Source organism: Theropithecus gelada, chromosome 11 (genome assembly GCF_003255815.1).
Source record: "Theropithecus gelada isolate Dixy chromosome 11, Tgel_1.0, whole genome shotgun sequence".
Lineage (NCBI taxonomy): Eukaryota > Metazoa > Chordata > Mammalia > Primates > Cercopithecidae > Theropithecus > Theropithecus gelada.
Window position 1 is genome coordinate 97,796,744 of NC_037679.1, and position 14,954 is coordinate 97,811,697.

General features: G+C 56.6%; 2 protein-coding genes across 4 annotated transcripts in view; both read right to left on the reverse strand.

The window, feature by feature from the left end:
- Nucleotides 1-1,787, reverse strand: part of GNB3 (G protein subunit beta 3) — a 7,593-nt gene extending 5,806 nt beyond the window's left edge. For 2 of the 3 annotated variants that reach the window (XM_025401290.1, XM_025401288.1), the window contains exons 1-3: nt 967-1,141; nt 657-743; nt 376-414 (exon numbers count right to left, since the gene is read on the reverse strand). In XM_025401290.1, the coding sequence (XP_025257075.1) occupies nt 376-414; nt 657-713 (96 nt within the window). In that variant the 5' untranslated portion in view covers nt 714-743; nt 967-1,141. Of the gene's footprint in view, nt 1-375; nt 415-656; nt 744-966; nt 1,142-1,577 lie in introns of those variants that run through there. The other variant, XM_025401289.1, reaches the window with a different exon arrangement.
- Nucleotides 1,788-2,129: 342 nt separating this feature from the next.
- Nucleotides 2,130-14,553, reverse strand: P3H3 (prolyl 3-hydroxylase 3). Its single transcript, XM_025401278.1, has 15 exons — nt 13,994-14,553; nt 12,923-13,075; nt 12,380-12,581; nt 12,160-12,291; nt 11,579-11,715; nt 11,017-11,106; nt 9,275-9,327; nt 9,110-9,177; nt 8,870-8,994; nt 5,225-5,326; nt 4,736-4,886; nt 4,461-4,578; nt 4,277-4,352; nt 2,839-2,979; nt 2,130-2,683 (listed from the first exon to the last, which is right to left on the reverse strand). Exons 1-15 carry the CDS (start codon nt 14,489-14,491, stop codon nt 2,522-2,524), a joined length of 2,208 nt encoding a protein of 735 aa, XP_025257063.1. The 5' UTR covers nt 14,492-14,553; the 3' UTR covers nt 2,130-2,521.
- Nucleotides 14,554-14,954: the final 401 nt, after the last annotated feature.

Genomic DNA, 14,954 nt, shown 5'->3' on the forward strand with positions numbered 1-14,954 from the left:
AAAAAAAAAAAAAAAAAAAAAAAAAAAAAAAAAAGAATTGATAAAATACAGTAGAGAACACCAGCAATTAGAGTCTACAAGGGCTTTATCATTTACAAAGTACTATCGCCTCTTCATCTTCAAGGCCCTGGGAGGGGGCTGTGGTGACTCTTGTCCTATGGACAAGAATAGGAACCGTGTCTGCATCTTTCCCATCCAATATGGTGCCTGGCTCAGAGCAGGTCCCACTAAATGTTGGCTGAATGAATTAATTAACGGGTTTCCTCACTCCAAGGACAGGCTGTACTAACGCTTGGAGCAACGGGCTATTGCAGCTCAGGGAGCTCCCTTCCCCTCCCCCAATGCCCTGCCTTAGGCGGGGACAGGGGGTCTTACCTCTGCCAGAGTAACGTCAGCACAGGCTTTCCTGGCATCCTGCAGGGAAAGCAGACATCAGGGGAGCAAGGGCAAGGTGGGGGTGGTGGGTGCATGGGCCTTCAAGGCAGGTTGGGCTTGGGGCACTGGGGCTTGGGGGTCTCAAATATGCAAGCCAAGTTTAGAAAGTCCCTGGTCACTTCTAGTCACTCAAGAGCAAACCCAGTCCCCTCCCCCTGAGCCACACTCCCTCATGTCCCCAGCTCTTTTCTGGGGCCCCAGTGGGAGGGCTCTGGAGTTACTGCAATCTGCTTCTTGAGCTGCTCCGCTTCCTGACGCAGTTGCTCCATCTCCCCCATGGCTGACAGGTCGAGGGGTAGCTCTGGCTCCTGCCAGGAACATGGGGTCCGTGTTGAGGAACCCCCACCAGGCTGTGCTTCTGCCCTTCATGCCCACACCAGACTCCAAGACACAGGGCAATGCCTGGGTGGCTGCACCCCCTCCCCAGCTAGGCTCTCCAAGTTTGGGGTCCTTTGCCTCCAGCCCCAGCCTGCCTGAGCCCTGCCTGCGCCCCAGCCCAGGAGAGCAGAGCCCAGGCCAGCTCCCTCTTACTTGGGCTCTGGCTGGACCTCGGCCGGGTTTCCAGCTCCGGTTCCTGGGAGCCTCCTTACTCCCTCAGCTGCGACGCTTGCGCCCGCCCGTCACCTGCCCAGGCTCTGCTGCCAGAGGAGCTGGCCTGGCCTGGCTCCGACGGGTGGGGGGTTGGGGGGGCCTGACAGGGAAGGGTAGAGCCAACCACAACGTCAGGCAAATGAAATCAGCTGGCAGGGGTGGGGGGAAGAGGACAGGGAGGGAGGGAGGTGTGTGGCTTCCAGAGAGACTTGGGCCCAGCCTGGAGGAGGGGTGGGGGCGGGAGTGTGGGGCCATAGAGAGGAGCAGCCCCCACCACAAGCCCTGAGAGGGGAGGGGGTGAAGGGGCGCTTCCCTGGTCAGTCTCTGCAGGCAGAGATAAGAGCATCAGGCCCCATGGGATTAGAGCAAAGCTGTGAGTAGATTAAGGGTTGGGGTTTGGGAGGGGTGCAAAGGAGCAGAAGCAACTACAGCTCCAGTGGCCACCCCAGTCCGGGCCCCCATCCGTGGTGATGATCTCAGCAGTCAGGGCCACTTAGCAAGCAGGCCAGAAGGTGGGATATAAGGGTGATAGATGGCCCAGTTGTCAGTACCTCAAACTGTGCTCCTTAGCTCAGGGTGGTGGGGAAGAGGGTTTGGTGAGTATGGGAGGGTACAGGCAGGAGCTGAGATTAGAAAGGACTGATCTGGATAATCCTTCTTCTCGACAAACCCCAACCAGCTGCCTCTGGGTCTGATCCTGTGGGGGGAGAAAGGTACAGGGGACCCACAGAGAACGATGGACAGGTCTGCCCCTGTTGTGGGTGGGCAAGGGAAGCCCCGCACCCTGCTCCCAGGCTGGGGCCTCGCCCCCTCCTTGCCCTCTTGCGGCTGTGAAAGCAGGAGTCAGAGAGAAAGCAGGCGGCCCTGAGTCTCAGCAAAAGCTCCGAGAGGGAAGACAGGGCTTAGACTTGGAGGCCTAAGGAGCAGCTGCCAGGAGCTTGGGTCATTTGCATGAGGGGAGCAGGTGGCTGAGATTTCCCTGACAAATCACAGGCTCCAGGGGCCCCGCCTCTGGGAGGCCCAAAGACACCTGTCTCCTCCCAGGCCAGCCAGAGCCACCCCCACCTCCAGCTATCACGGAATCTGTGATACACTCGACTGGCCCCTGGCTGAGGGATCTTCATGACCTTTATTGCACAGACTGGGAGAGAGCAGCAGGGTTATGCCCCCAACCCCACCATCCTCTTCATTTAAAGCATCAGCCTCCTCCCCTGCCATTTCCGTTCAGGGAGGCACAGTGTTCCCCATCTGTCCGGGGCTGCAGGTCCGGCAGCTGGGCCCAGTCCCGGCTCCCCAGCCCTGGTGAGCTCCAGGCTACCCTGTGCATTGTCCTCTGAGTCCAGGCCCTTGTGGGTCCCCAAGATGGTGGGGGTGCAGGGACAGAGAGCTCGATGTTCTGCTCCTGATGTCACGCAGGGGCTTTCTGTGGGTCCTGGCATCAAGACGGCCTTGCACAAGTCAAGTGGCCCCATCCTCAAGGAGCTGGCTCAGCCACTCACAGCTCCTCCCGAACCCGAGGTGCCTTTCCAGCCTTGTCTTGGACCCTCTGGTGCCTGTGGCTAGGGGGCTCTGGGGAAGGGTCTTTGCTGGGCATTTCTTCCTCTTCCTCCTCCTCCTCCTCTGACTCCTGCAGCAGTTCTTTGGCTTCTATCCACTCCTGGGGTTGGGGAGAAGAATGTGGCCAGTTCCCCGCACCCACCTTCCCTGGGCCAGCTCAGCCCCTGCCCCTCACCGACTGTGAGCCTTCTCAGGGGTGCCTGCCCACCCTTCACGCACCAGGAGAACCACATCCCTTCCTACCCCACTCCTTACCTGCTCCCTGTGCTCAGGTGCCCATGTGTGCCACAGCGCCAGGGCACAGCGCCGTCCCCGAGTCACGGCCCACACCCCATGGGGATTCTCCCCACCGGAGCTGAAGGCTACAAGGCGTCCACAGCGAGGACGCACCCGAGCCTGGGGGGATGAGGGCAGGTTCAGCTCCAGGGACCGGCTCTCTCAGAGAACTTGGCCCTCACTCCCTAGAGCAGGATGGGGACAGGGGCACAGAGAGGGTCAGCCCTCTCGCTATCACTTCCCACTCCTTAATTCAGGGACTAGCTTGGGGCGAATGGGAAATCAGCTTCAACTTGCAGAGCAAAAATGCCAGATTAAGGCAAGAGGAGTTGGAAACCAAAGGAAAAAGGGGTCTCCACGGAGGGTCTCCTGTTGGTTCCTGACCCCCGGTACCCTGATTTTTCCAACTCAGCCCTTTGAACCCAGGATGTGAAGCAATCTGGGGGCGGGCATGCAGTACTAGACTCTGTGTAAAAGGGGATATGGATACTGGAGCCATTTTCACATCCCACACCCAGATGAAAAATCACTGCCCCTCCCCTCCCACCCAATCCTAGCCCCTGGCATCTAGGAGTTTCCCACTTAACAGTCATTAATTGCTTATTATTACCAGGCACTGCCTCATTCTTTTAGGTACATTACCTAAATTACTTCCTACAATGACCCTTTAAAATAGGTACTATTGCCCAGGCGCGGTGGCTCAAGCCTGTAATCCCAGCACTTTGGGAGGCTGAAGCGGGCAGATCACGAGGTCAGGAGATCGAAACCATTCTGGCTAACACGGTGAAACCCCGTCTCTGCTCAAAATACAAAAAATTAGCCGGGCGTGGTGGCAGACGCCTGTAGTCCCAGCTACTTGGGAGGATGAGGCAGGAGAACGGCATGAACCCGGGAGGCAGAGCTTGCAGTGAGCCACGATCGCGCCACTGCACTCCAGCCTGGGTGACAGAGCGAGACTCCGTCTCAAAAAAAAAAGAAAAAGAAAAAGAAAAATAGGTACTATTATTATCACCTCAATTTAGGAAACTAAACCTCAGAAAGGTTAAGAATGTGAGCCCCAGTCGAGGTGGCCCTGGTATCTGTGCGCCAGCCACTGTGCTCATCTCACTGCAAAGAGGAAGGACTATTTCAAGTTCCCCAAATCCCTAGAATAGGGCCGTGGAGTCCTGGAGGCACCTGCAGGCTGTGCTTCATTCACCCTTCTTTAGGAGGTGAGACGAATAGTGATGGCAGGGTTGGGGGGCCCACCTGCAGACCTAGCTACGGAGGAAGCAGCGCGAGGGCTGGGGAGGCAGGGAAGTGAAAGGGTTAAAAGCACTGGCCATTTCCCTGCATTTGCCTCTGGAACCTTCTGTTTTGAATCCTGACCCCACAGCTGGGCCCTCTGTCACACCATCACACCCCCCACTCCACGCACCGTGACAGTGAGGGCGTTGGGCTCTGTGAAGAACAGGTCCCCACCCTGGAAGTCATCGTTGAGGTAGAGGAGTCCACTGCGGAGGGAAAAAGGCAAGACGCAGTGAGACCCCAACCCAGGCCCAGGCCAGCAGTGGGATGACCTTTGTCTGCCCACCTGCCTGACCCCTAGAGGGGCTGCCCACCTGTAGTCCCGATAGGTGTAGGCTGGGGGCTCCCGCCAGCACTCTCCTGTGTCGGGGTCCAGGACGCAGTTGTCTGCATGCACTGGGTGACTCAGGTCCATGCGCTGCTCTTGCTCTCCTAGGACACAAAGGGGTCTGGGGCTACCTCTGTGCCCCTGTGCCCATCTGCCACCCTGTGGGCTCATGCCATGCACATCCACCCTGGGGCTCTTGGGGGCAGTGTCCTGGGGGCAGGGCCTGAGCTTGGAGAAGAGCAGTGGGGGTCCCTGTCATACCTTCTATGGCGCTGCGGCACACCAGGTGGGTGAAGGACAGATGCAGGGGCCGTTCCGGGGAGAAGTAGGCCTGGGTCAAGGTCCGCACCCGCTCGCTCACCTCCAGAAGCAGCTTAGCACCCTGACTGCCCACTGTCCCAGCCCGGGCCAGCTGCAGGCAGCGAAAGGCAGCACAGAAACGGAGGAAGGCAATGGGAAGGTGGTCTCAGCCCTAGCTCCTGCCCATCTCTGCTGCTCTCCACCCGTAGGTTTGGAGTCTCTCAGCATCCAGCTCTGTCCATCAGCCCAAACTGCTCCTTCTGTCTTTCCATGACAACAACCCCGGCCCCAGCTCTCAGAACATCCCTTTTCTCCATGCTGGGTCCTATCAGGTAGTCTCGGTCCCAAGAAAGCTCCTTCACAAAAGCCCAGGCCCTGGGGCCCGGCTTCCTGCACAGCCTCTCCTCCAGGTCTGGGCATCAGATGGACCCAGGTGCCTCCTGTGCTCACCTGTGCAGCCTTAAGCACTGTGAGCCCCTCGAAGCGTTCATGGGGGGTGTGAGGGGAGCGGCGACCACGATAGCCAGACCTGGCTCCAGCCCCAGCTGCATCCTAAATAGGGAGGAGTTTACCGTGGTGTCACTCCCCCAGCCCCTCACTGTCTGCAGGGCTGCAAGACCCTCCCTCCGGCCCTCCCGCTCCCAGAAGAAGCTAGATGCTCCCACAGTTCTGTTGCGGCTCCTCTTCCTGAATGCTGCTCCTTCCCAGAGAGTGCCCCCCGCCACGGCTGGCCGACTGTCCCTCTCTGGTACAGGCTGGAATCCTGCTTACCAAGGGGACTGTGGACAGAACTCGGGAGAGCTTCCTACAGCAGTAAGGAGGCCTCTGAGAGGGTAGGGACAGCTGGGAAAGTGGGGCAGAGCTGGGAACTAGGCAGGAAGGGCTTGATCATTAATCCCTGATGAGCCAAGAATAGAGGGGTCTCTCTGGAAACAGGACCCTAACAGGAAGTTCCACAGTTAGGCCAGGTCCTGGCAGGAAGCTGACTGGCGGTAGGGCGACAGCATCAGCGGGATATCCCTCTCTGACCTCTTCCCACCTGACATTCTCTCGGGGAAACTGTGGACTCCGTGGCTCCCCCACTCCTTGATACTGAGTCACAATTACCCAGCCACCTATGCGACCAGTCTCACTACCTGGAGGTCTCCTAATATTTGGATGTCTACACTGGAATCATTCCCTTTTCTGACACCCATTTTTTTGTCCACTTTTTGAATCTGTTTAAGCACCACTATCTAGTTACCCCCGCATACAAATCTCACTTCTGAGAGACACCGAGTCACCCAAGCCATCTAACCTGGGTTTTTTGTTTTTTGCTTTTGAGACCGGGTCTTGCTCTATCGCCCAGGCTGGGGTGAGTGGCGTGATCATAGCTCACTGCAATCTCCACCTCCCAGGTTCCGGAGATCCTCCCACTTCAGCCTCCCAAGTAGGTGGGAGAATATAGGTGCATAGGCCCAGCTAATTTTTTGTAGAGACGGGGTTTTACCACAATGCTCAGGCTGGTCTGGAACTCCTGAGCTCAAGCCATCCACCCGCCTCAGCCTCCTGAAGTGCTGGGATTACAGGTGTGAGCCACCTCGCCAGCCAACAGTGGCACTCGTCAATTACTCCGTTCTCGCGGTCTTTTCTCCTGCTGCATTCTAGGCACTGCCACTAGAGGGATCTACCACTTCTACAGGTTACTCCAGACCCTGCACTTGGAGGTGCTACAGGAACGGAAAAGTCAACCGCTCCTAAAATCCTTCAGTAGCTGTCTACCATACACAGATAAAGTCCCAACTCCTTGGGAGGCCACAGAAGACCCTCACTGTCCCTGGGCCTTCATGTCTGGGCTCTCTCCCTCTTCCCCTATACTGCCTCTTGGTAACATACACCCTGATGATTCTATGTTCTTTTTTTTTTTTTTTTTTTTTTTTGAGACGGAGTCTCGCTCTGTCGCCCAGGCTGGAGTGCAGTGGCCGGATCTCAGCTCACTGCAAGCTCCGCCTCCCGGGTTCCCGCCATTCTCCTGCCTCAGCCTCCCAAGTAGCTGGGACTACAGGCGCCCACAACCGCGCCCGGCTAATTTTTTGTATTTTTAGTAGAGACGAGGTTTCACCGTGGTCTCGATCTCCTGACCTTGTGATCCACCCGCCTCGGCCTCCCAAAGTGCTGGGATTACAGGCGTGAGCCACCGCGCCCGGCCGATTCTATGTTCTTAATTAATTAATTTTTTTAAAAAAATTTATTTTTCGAGATGGAGTTTTGCTCTTGTTGACTAGGCTGGAGTGCAATGGCGGGATCTCGGCTCACTGCAACCTCTGCCTCCTGGGTTCAAGTGATTCTCCTGCCTCAGCCTCCCCAGTAGTTGGGATTATAGGCACCTGCCACCATGCCCACTAATTTTTTTGTATTTTTAGTAGAGACCGGGTTTCACCATGCTGGCCAAGTTGGTCTTGAACTCCTGACCTCAAGTGATCCACCAGCCTTGACCTCCCAAAGTGCTGGGATTACAGGCATGAGCCACCACACCCAGCCAGTGATGATTCTATGTTCTAAGAGCTTTACCATGTGCTAACTCATTTAATCCTCACAACACTATGACAAAAACACTATTATTATCCCCATTTTATAGATGAGCAAACTAGGTTCAGAGATATTAAAATAAATTGCCCAAGATCACACAGGTAATGACTATTGGAGCTGGCCCTGCTCTCACCCCTGTGCTTGACTGCAGTTCCCAGAATGCACCTTGCTCTTGTCCCTCTTAGACTGATTCCACGCCCCCATCACCTGGTTAACTTATCCTTAAGACTGAGCTCAAACACCACCTCTCCAGCAAGCCTTCTGTAACTGCGCATTTCAGCACTTCTATCTGGATGAGTACATTTTTTTTTCTTTTTTTTTTTTTTTTTTGTTGAGACAGAGTCTTGCTTTGTCGCCCAGCCTGGAGTGCAGTGGCCGGATCTCAGCTCACTGCAAGCTCCGCCTCCCGGGTTCACGCCATTCTCCTGCCTCAGCCTCCTGAGTAGCTGGGACTACAGGCGCCCACCACCTCGCCCGGCTAGTTTTTTGTATTTTTTAGTAGAGATGGGGTTTCACCGTGTTAGCCAGGATGGTCTCGATCTCCTGACCTTGTGATCCGCCCGTCTCGGCCTCCCAAAGTGCTGGGATTACAGGCTTGAGCCACCGCGCCCGGCCCCATTTTTTTTTCTTTTGAGACAGAGTTTCGCTCTTGCTGCCCAGGCTGGAGTGCAATGGCACAATATCAGCTCACCACAACCTCCACTTCTCAGGTTCAAGCGCTTCTCCTGCCTCAGCCTCCCAAGTAGCTGGGATTACAGGCATGTGCCACTATGCCTGGCTAATTTTTTTGTATTTTTAGTAGAGACGGGGTTTCTCCGTATTGGTCAGGCTGGTCTCCAACTCCCGGCCTCAGGTGATCCACCCGCCTCAGCCTCCCAAAGTGCTGGGATTACAGGCATGAGCCACCGCACCCAGCCCAAGTACATACTTCTTTTACCAAACTTACCACCTGCTTATATTATGTATTTCCTTGTCTGTTCCACCTCTACACTGGAGCTCCCAAAGGGCGGAGTCTATAATCATCTTCCTCTCCCTAGAACCTAGCAGTTTCTGGGGTACAGCAGCTACTCAATGAGTATGTTACTGAATGAGCACTAACCTGAGATAAGGGTTGAAGCTTCATAAATGGTAGCCTCAACCTGGTGAGTATGAGTCATTCAGCCCAAACTAGAAGGAGGAAAAGAAAGGCCTGCGTGTCTGCTGAGCCATCAGTCAAGCCAGTAACTAAACTCTTGGCTAACCAAGCAATCCTCACCTGCACACTCATCCATTTTTATGCCTTTGTGGTTTTTGTTTTGTTCTTCCTATCAATTTCTAGCAAAATTCGTAAAATTTGTAAAGAACATCCACCTGTGTCAGCTAAATTAAGACATGAAGGAACTGATCTGCAGCTGAGAGGCAGTGGTAACCACAGTCCCGGTTGGATAATCAGGACAGGCAGAACAAGGGGGGCAGGCCAAGAGCAAGGGAACAGGCAGTTGTACCCAAGGGTCTTGAACGAGCTGATGAACTTGCAGGTCTTCCTACCTTAGCCAGCTGCAGCAGCACCCCACACTCGGCTGGGGTGAGCAGCCCATCCAACACTGCCCGCTCCGACCCATTTAGCTGCCTGGAATCCTGGGTCAAAGTCACACCCTCCAGGAGAAGGACATCTGCCAGGGAAAAGACAGAGCAGAGGTGGCTGAGCAACCCCTAAGGGCAGGCAGAGCAGTAGCTGGCAGCCCCCAGACCCTCCAGGCTCCTGTCTCCTCCCTCCCAGGAACTCACCCTTCCAGTAGGTCAAGGGCTTTGGCTTCGGGGGCTCATGGTCCCAAGGCCTCTTCTCTTGATCCTCTCTCAGGGGTGAGAGATGTGCTCAGTGGGTGCACAGGACAGTCCAGACCCAGCCTCCCAGCTCAGGCCGAGTGCCTCCCACCACAGGGCATCTCCTACCTGAGCTTTTCTCTAAGTGCCTCAGGGATGAGAGCTGCAGGGGTCCAGGGGTCCTGTGACAGTCCAGAAAAGCATCATCATCCACCAAGATCAGACCCTGTGATCCCTGACATTAGAGCTGAAATATCTCGTTAAGGTCCTCCTGTTTCCAGAGAGGGAGACGGAGGTAGGAAGAGCCTGAGAATCAATGTCAGGAGCCCTGGGCAGTGGACCAAACTCTGTAACAAGTACAACTATAACTCCTATAGCACTTACTATCTATCGGCTGGGGGTTATTCTAAGAGCTTCATTCATGGAAATTGAATTTCTCCTTTAAAGTTCACAATAGTCTCATGAAACAGTCAATATTAAAGTGCTCATTTTGTCATTGAGAGCCCTGAAATATGGAGAAGTAAAGTAACATGCTCAAGATCACACAGCTAGAAGTGACAGAGTTACTTTTTTGTTTGGTGTTTTTTTTTTTTTTTTTTTTTTTTGAGACAGAGTCTCACACTGTCGCCCAGGCTGGAGTGCTATGGTGCGATCTCGGCTCACTGCAACCTCTGCCTCCCGGGTTCAAGTGATTCTCTTGCCTCAGTCTCCCAAGAAGCTGGGATTATAGGCACCCGCCACCACGCCTGGCTAATTTTTTGTATTTTCAGTAGAGACAGAGTTTCACTATGTTGGCCAGGCTGATCTTGAATTCCTGACCAAGGCCCACCTCAGCCTCCCAAAGCAGAGTCAGGTTTTAAACTAGCCTCAGGCCAGGTGCAGTGGCTCACGCCTGTAATCCCAGTACTTTGGGGGGCCGAGGCAGGTGGATCACATGAAGTCAGGAATTCAAGACTAGCCTGGCCGACACGGTGAAACCCCGTCTCTAGTAAAAATACAAAAATTAGCCAGGGAAGGTGGTGGGCACCTGTAATCCCAGCTACTCGGGAGGCTGAGGCAGAAGAATCACTTGAACCTGGGAGGTGGAGGTTGCAGTGAGCCAAGATCACACCATTGCCCTCCAGCCTGGGTGACAGAGCGAGACTCTGTCTCCAAAAATTAAAATTAAAATTAAAAAATTAGCTTCAGAGTTCTCACTTTTAACCAGTGGTTCTCAAGCAGGATACTTCTGCCCCCCAGGGGTCAATTAAGCAAAATCTGGAAACATCATTGATAGTCATGACTCAGGGGCTGTCAATGTGCTATTGATCTCTACTGGGTAGAGACCAGGGAAGCTGCTGAATACCCTCCAAGGCATAGGACAGGCCCTGCCTTCTGCCCCAACAAAGCATTATCCAAAATGTCAGATCCAAAATATCAGTAGTGCCAGGAAGGCTGAGAACGCCTGCTTTATGCCCTAGTCCTAGCCACAGATAACCTCTGCCCCGCAGTTTCCTCTCATAACTACAAGAAGAGAAATAAAAGCAGCAGTAACAGAGCTTTCTATGTTGTTATCAAATGATGTGGTTTCAACAACCCTGTGACAACCCTGTGAAATAGATGTGATTATTCCAACTTACAGGTAAGGAAGTTGAGGCAGAGGCAAGTTGAAGTTCAGAGACGTTTGGGGCAGAGGAGGACTGACACTTAGGCCTGTGTGACCCCAAAGCTGCCCTAACGACAGGCACACTGTCTCTGTCCCTGTAAAACTGGGATAGCAGACTCTTCTCCAAGCCTCATGGTGGAAAAGTGGAAAACTCTGTTGCAAACCAAAGTGCCATCCCTCCTGGGAGTGCGGAGGGGTGGGATGGGACAGAAGCAGAATGACTCACAGGATCCTTGAAGCTGGTCCCCAGGTACTCCATGGCATAGTAGAGCTGCCTCTTCTCCCCCAGGGATCGGAGGATGAAGCGTTGGATGTCCTGAGGGTGAGATGATGAGCAGTGAAGGGGGGCTGAAGGAGGGCAGGGAAACCCAGGCTCTAGGGCACTGCCTGGGTGCTCCATGCTCCCTGAACCTGGCACCATGCCCCCTGGTTCCTCCGTTCAACGTTCCCCCTCAGCAGCTTCAGAGCGTCTGGGCTCAAACGGGAAAGGGTGTAGGGGGTGGGAGTGTGTGTGAGTGTGTGGGGGTGTGTGTGCATGAGCTCGGGGGCTGGTGGCAGGCAGGAGTGAGGTAAAGGCAAGAGAGATGGGACTGAGGGCTGGAATCGGAACTCCAGGCTGCCGTGGGGAGCAGGGAGTGGAGATGGAAGTCAGATGCTGGACTTGGGGTCCTCTGGGTGACTAGAATGCTTGGCTAAGGGGTCAGCAGGGGGTGGGGGTCCAGGTTGCTTCTCAGTTCTATTTGTTTGATTTGGGGCTACCTCCCAGGTAAGTGTGGAGAGGGGGTTACCTCTCTGGGTCCGAGGCCAGGTCTCGGCTCTCCCAGCTGGGCCTGGTACTGGTTCAGAGCCCTCTTGGCAGCCTCATCGTCCGGGTAGAAGAGCAGGACACTCAGGACATTTTCTATAGCCTGGGACAGATTGCCCACTGGAGAGGGAGTGACAAGGTCAGGGGTCAGGGGATAAAGAGTTAGAGCACACTGATCCTTGGGGCAGAGGCAGTGTTGGAGGAGGTGGTCTCTAGAGGCCAGCCGGCCAACTCCAAGAGCCCCCCTCCCACTGGCAGACAAGTTCAACTGCCAGTTCTTTCAAACGCTGGTGCAAACATACCTTAGCTGGAGATTCAAAGAAGAGCAAGAGGGAGGAAAATAAAGGAAGGTGAGAAGCAGCAAGGCAGAAGGAAGCCCATCTCCTGAGCTTGTCACAGGCGCCAAAGGAGAGCAAATTAGAGTCCTTGTGAAGTGATGGTTCCCATGGAGCCCTGACAGTGAAACTACAAATCCAGAGACAGATGGGAGGGATAGAGAGATGGAGCTCAGGATAGCAGCAGAGGCAAATCTTCACTCCGCGTTTCCACCCTTCCCAAACTGACCCTGAGCATGGGCCTCATGTAGCCGCCTCAGCTGGCTGGGAAGGAAGTCTGGGACAGGGAAGCTGCGACCAGGGCGTGTGGCTGTTTCCCCTACACAGCGTTGCCGGCACTGCAGGACCTGAATCCAGTGTCCTGCAAAGGAGACCCATGAGCCATTCAGCTTGTTCATGCCCCTCCCTGGGCACCGACCCACCCCCCACACACACTCCCAGCCCCGTACTTGCAATGGCCTCATAGAGGCCCCCCTGGCTCCCAGCCCCATCCTCCTCTTCTTCAGCCCCCTCCTGCTCCTCAGGCCCCTGGCAGTCAGCACGGCAGCTCTCCATCTGGGCCAGGCTCTCCTGCAGGGCCTCCTCTAGCCTGGGCAGTGCCAGTCCTGCCTCCTGGCGCTCCAGTAGCTCCAGGCCGGTGTCATAGGCTGCCTGTTGGGGAAGGGAGCAGTCACCTGAGATCCAGGGGGTTGCCAAACTGGGAGGTAGAGAGGAGAGCGGTGTTGGTCTCATTTGGGGCAAGGACTCCGTGTCCCTCTTCACCATGGAGAAGAATAAGGGTGGGCCTCAGAATCATAATGTTGGAACATCAGATTTCAGCGATCATCCAGGAAGGAAACGAAGTCCTAGAGAAGGACTCCCCACCAGGGTCACTGAGGATCATTACCCCATCTCCGTATGCTGAAGCAGCACAATGCAGCAGTTTAGTGAGGCCTGTGTATCCAGCCAGGAAAAGGCTGGGGGCAAGACAGGGGTGGTGCTGGGGGTCTCACCCAGTGGGGCGGCGTCTCCAGGTCCCGGAAGCTCTGGGGCTGAACTCCCGACATTCGTCTGTACTTAGCCATGTCCTCTCGCATCTGGAGGTGCATAGGGTTTGCTACAAAGAAGGTGTGTGCTGCGGCGGCTGCCAGATCCAGCTTCTTCAACTGAAGAGGCGGAGGGAGGAGGGCATCAGAGCCCTGGGATGGAGGTCACACCTCTGCCCCCTGGTCGGCCTCCCCACCCTACCCCAGACACACACTCTGGGTGCCCAAGAGCCTCATGGAAGACTGGCCAATAAGAACCGCCCACCGCCCAAATTGTAGACCCCCTAGAAGCCAGAACATTGGGACTCTCAGAAGGCTGACACCGAAGGAAAGGGGGTCTAAAGACGTAGGAGTTGGGTGGGACCTGGGCCTCAGGACTTCAGGCCCTCAATTTGGGAGACCAGGTGGAAGTGATGGGCTTAAGTGAGGTGGGGAAGCGGGGGAGACCTCAGCGACCAGCAAAACCCGCAGGTCTCTAGGACCCTGAGCTGAGGTGAGTGCAACCGGCGCCCCGCTTCCCCAGCCACGTAGGCAACTGCTGCGGTACCGGCGGCTGCGGCGTGCTGTCCCCTCCCCGCCCGCAGAGGTCTGGCCTCGGAGGCCTCCAACCTTGCCTCCGTCTGCTCCTTCCTTTCCGAAGCTACCTCCTGCCCCAAGCGAAGGTTCACACTCACCACCACCCCCAACACACACACACCCACGCACACTTGCCGTCCGACAGCCGGTTTCGCCCCCACCGCCTCCGCTTCATTCCTAGGAAGAGGCGGCCCTGTCCCTCCATCTTCGATCTGCTCCCGACCCGCCTCACGACCTCCCCGCCCCATTCCCACTCTGCTCGCACTCCCCCTCGGTTGCTCTTCCGCGATCTCAACAGGTCCTCGCGGTCGCTTAGCCAGCTCCAAAGCAGAGGCCGGCGGTACGCCCCCCAGCCCCGTCCGGGGTCCGGGCAACAGCATTCCGCCTACTACTGGGCATCGAAAGTAGGACAGCGTCGTGGTGAGGGCTGGGACCCTCGGAGCTGCCCGGCCCGCTCCCCACCTGGTAATAGGCCCTCTGCAGGTAGTTGTAGGGCTCCCGACGGCGGAAGGCGTCCCGGAGCGTCCTCCCCACGCGAAGCCGCGCCGCGCCCCCGGGGCCCAGCCTGCGTGCTGCGCACTGGGTCAGGCAGTCTGCGCGGCGGAGCGCTGCACGGAGGAGCTGTCGCTCCCAGGACCCCTGCGTGGGTCCCGGCCCGGAGTCGGGCTCCGGGGCCCCGAGAAGCACGGCGGGGAGCGCGGCGCCCGGCTCGGCCGCGCAGCTCGCCCCGCAATCCAGCCGCACCCGGCCCAGCGCCGCCTGGCTCCGCAGCGCCTCCCGCAGCAGCGCCACGGCCGGCGCCCAAGCCCCGGCCGCGTAGGCGCGCAGCCCGTCCGCGTAGAGCAAGTCGGGGGCCTGCGGGGGCGCTCCCGGGGACAGCTGGGCCAGGCCGGGGGGCTCAGGGGACCCCGGGGGAGGCAGCAGCAGCAGTAACAGCAGCGGCCGGAGGAGCCGGAGCATGATGTCGGAGCCGCCGGCCGCCGAGGGGAAATGCGGGAGCCGAGAGGGAGGGAGAGGAAAGGGGGGAAGGGGGAGGGAGGGGAAGGAAGGAGAGGTGGAGAGGCGGAGGGAGAGGGAGAAGGAATGAGGGAGGCCGAGAGAGAGAGATGGGGCTGAGACCCGATGGTCAGAGAGGCCCATGTGAAAGATGGAGAAAGAAGAATGCCGAGTGGAGAAAGCTGATCTAGTGTGGAACGAGAGGGAGAAACTGGGAGGAGGGGAGCAAAAGGCGGGAACTGGAGCAGGCCTGGGCATCCATGGAGGACCAGCGGTGACTTCAGCCCCTGAGGTCTGGAGGTAACCACTGGGGCAGTGTTCCCTCCACACACACGCTTCTGGGTCCAGAAAAAGGACTGTGGACGCGGACCCCCGCTCCTCCCCCTCCCCCCTCCCCACACACACTCATCCACCCCTACACTCCTTT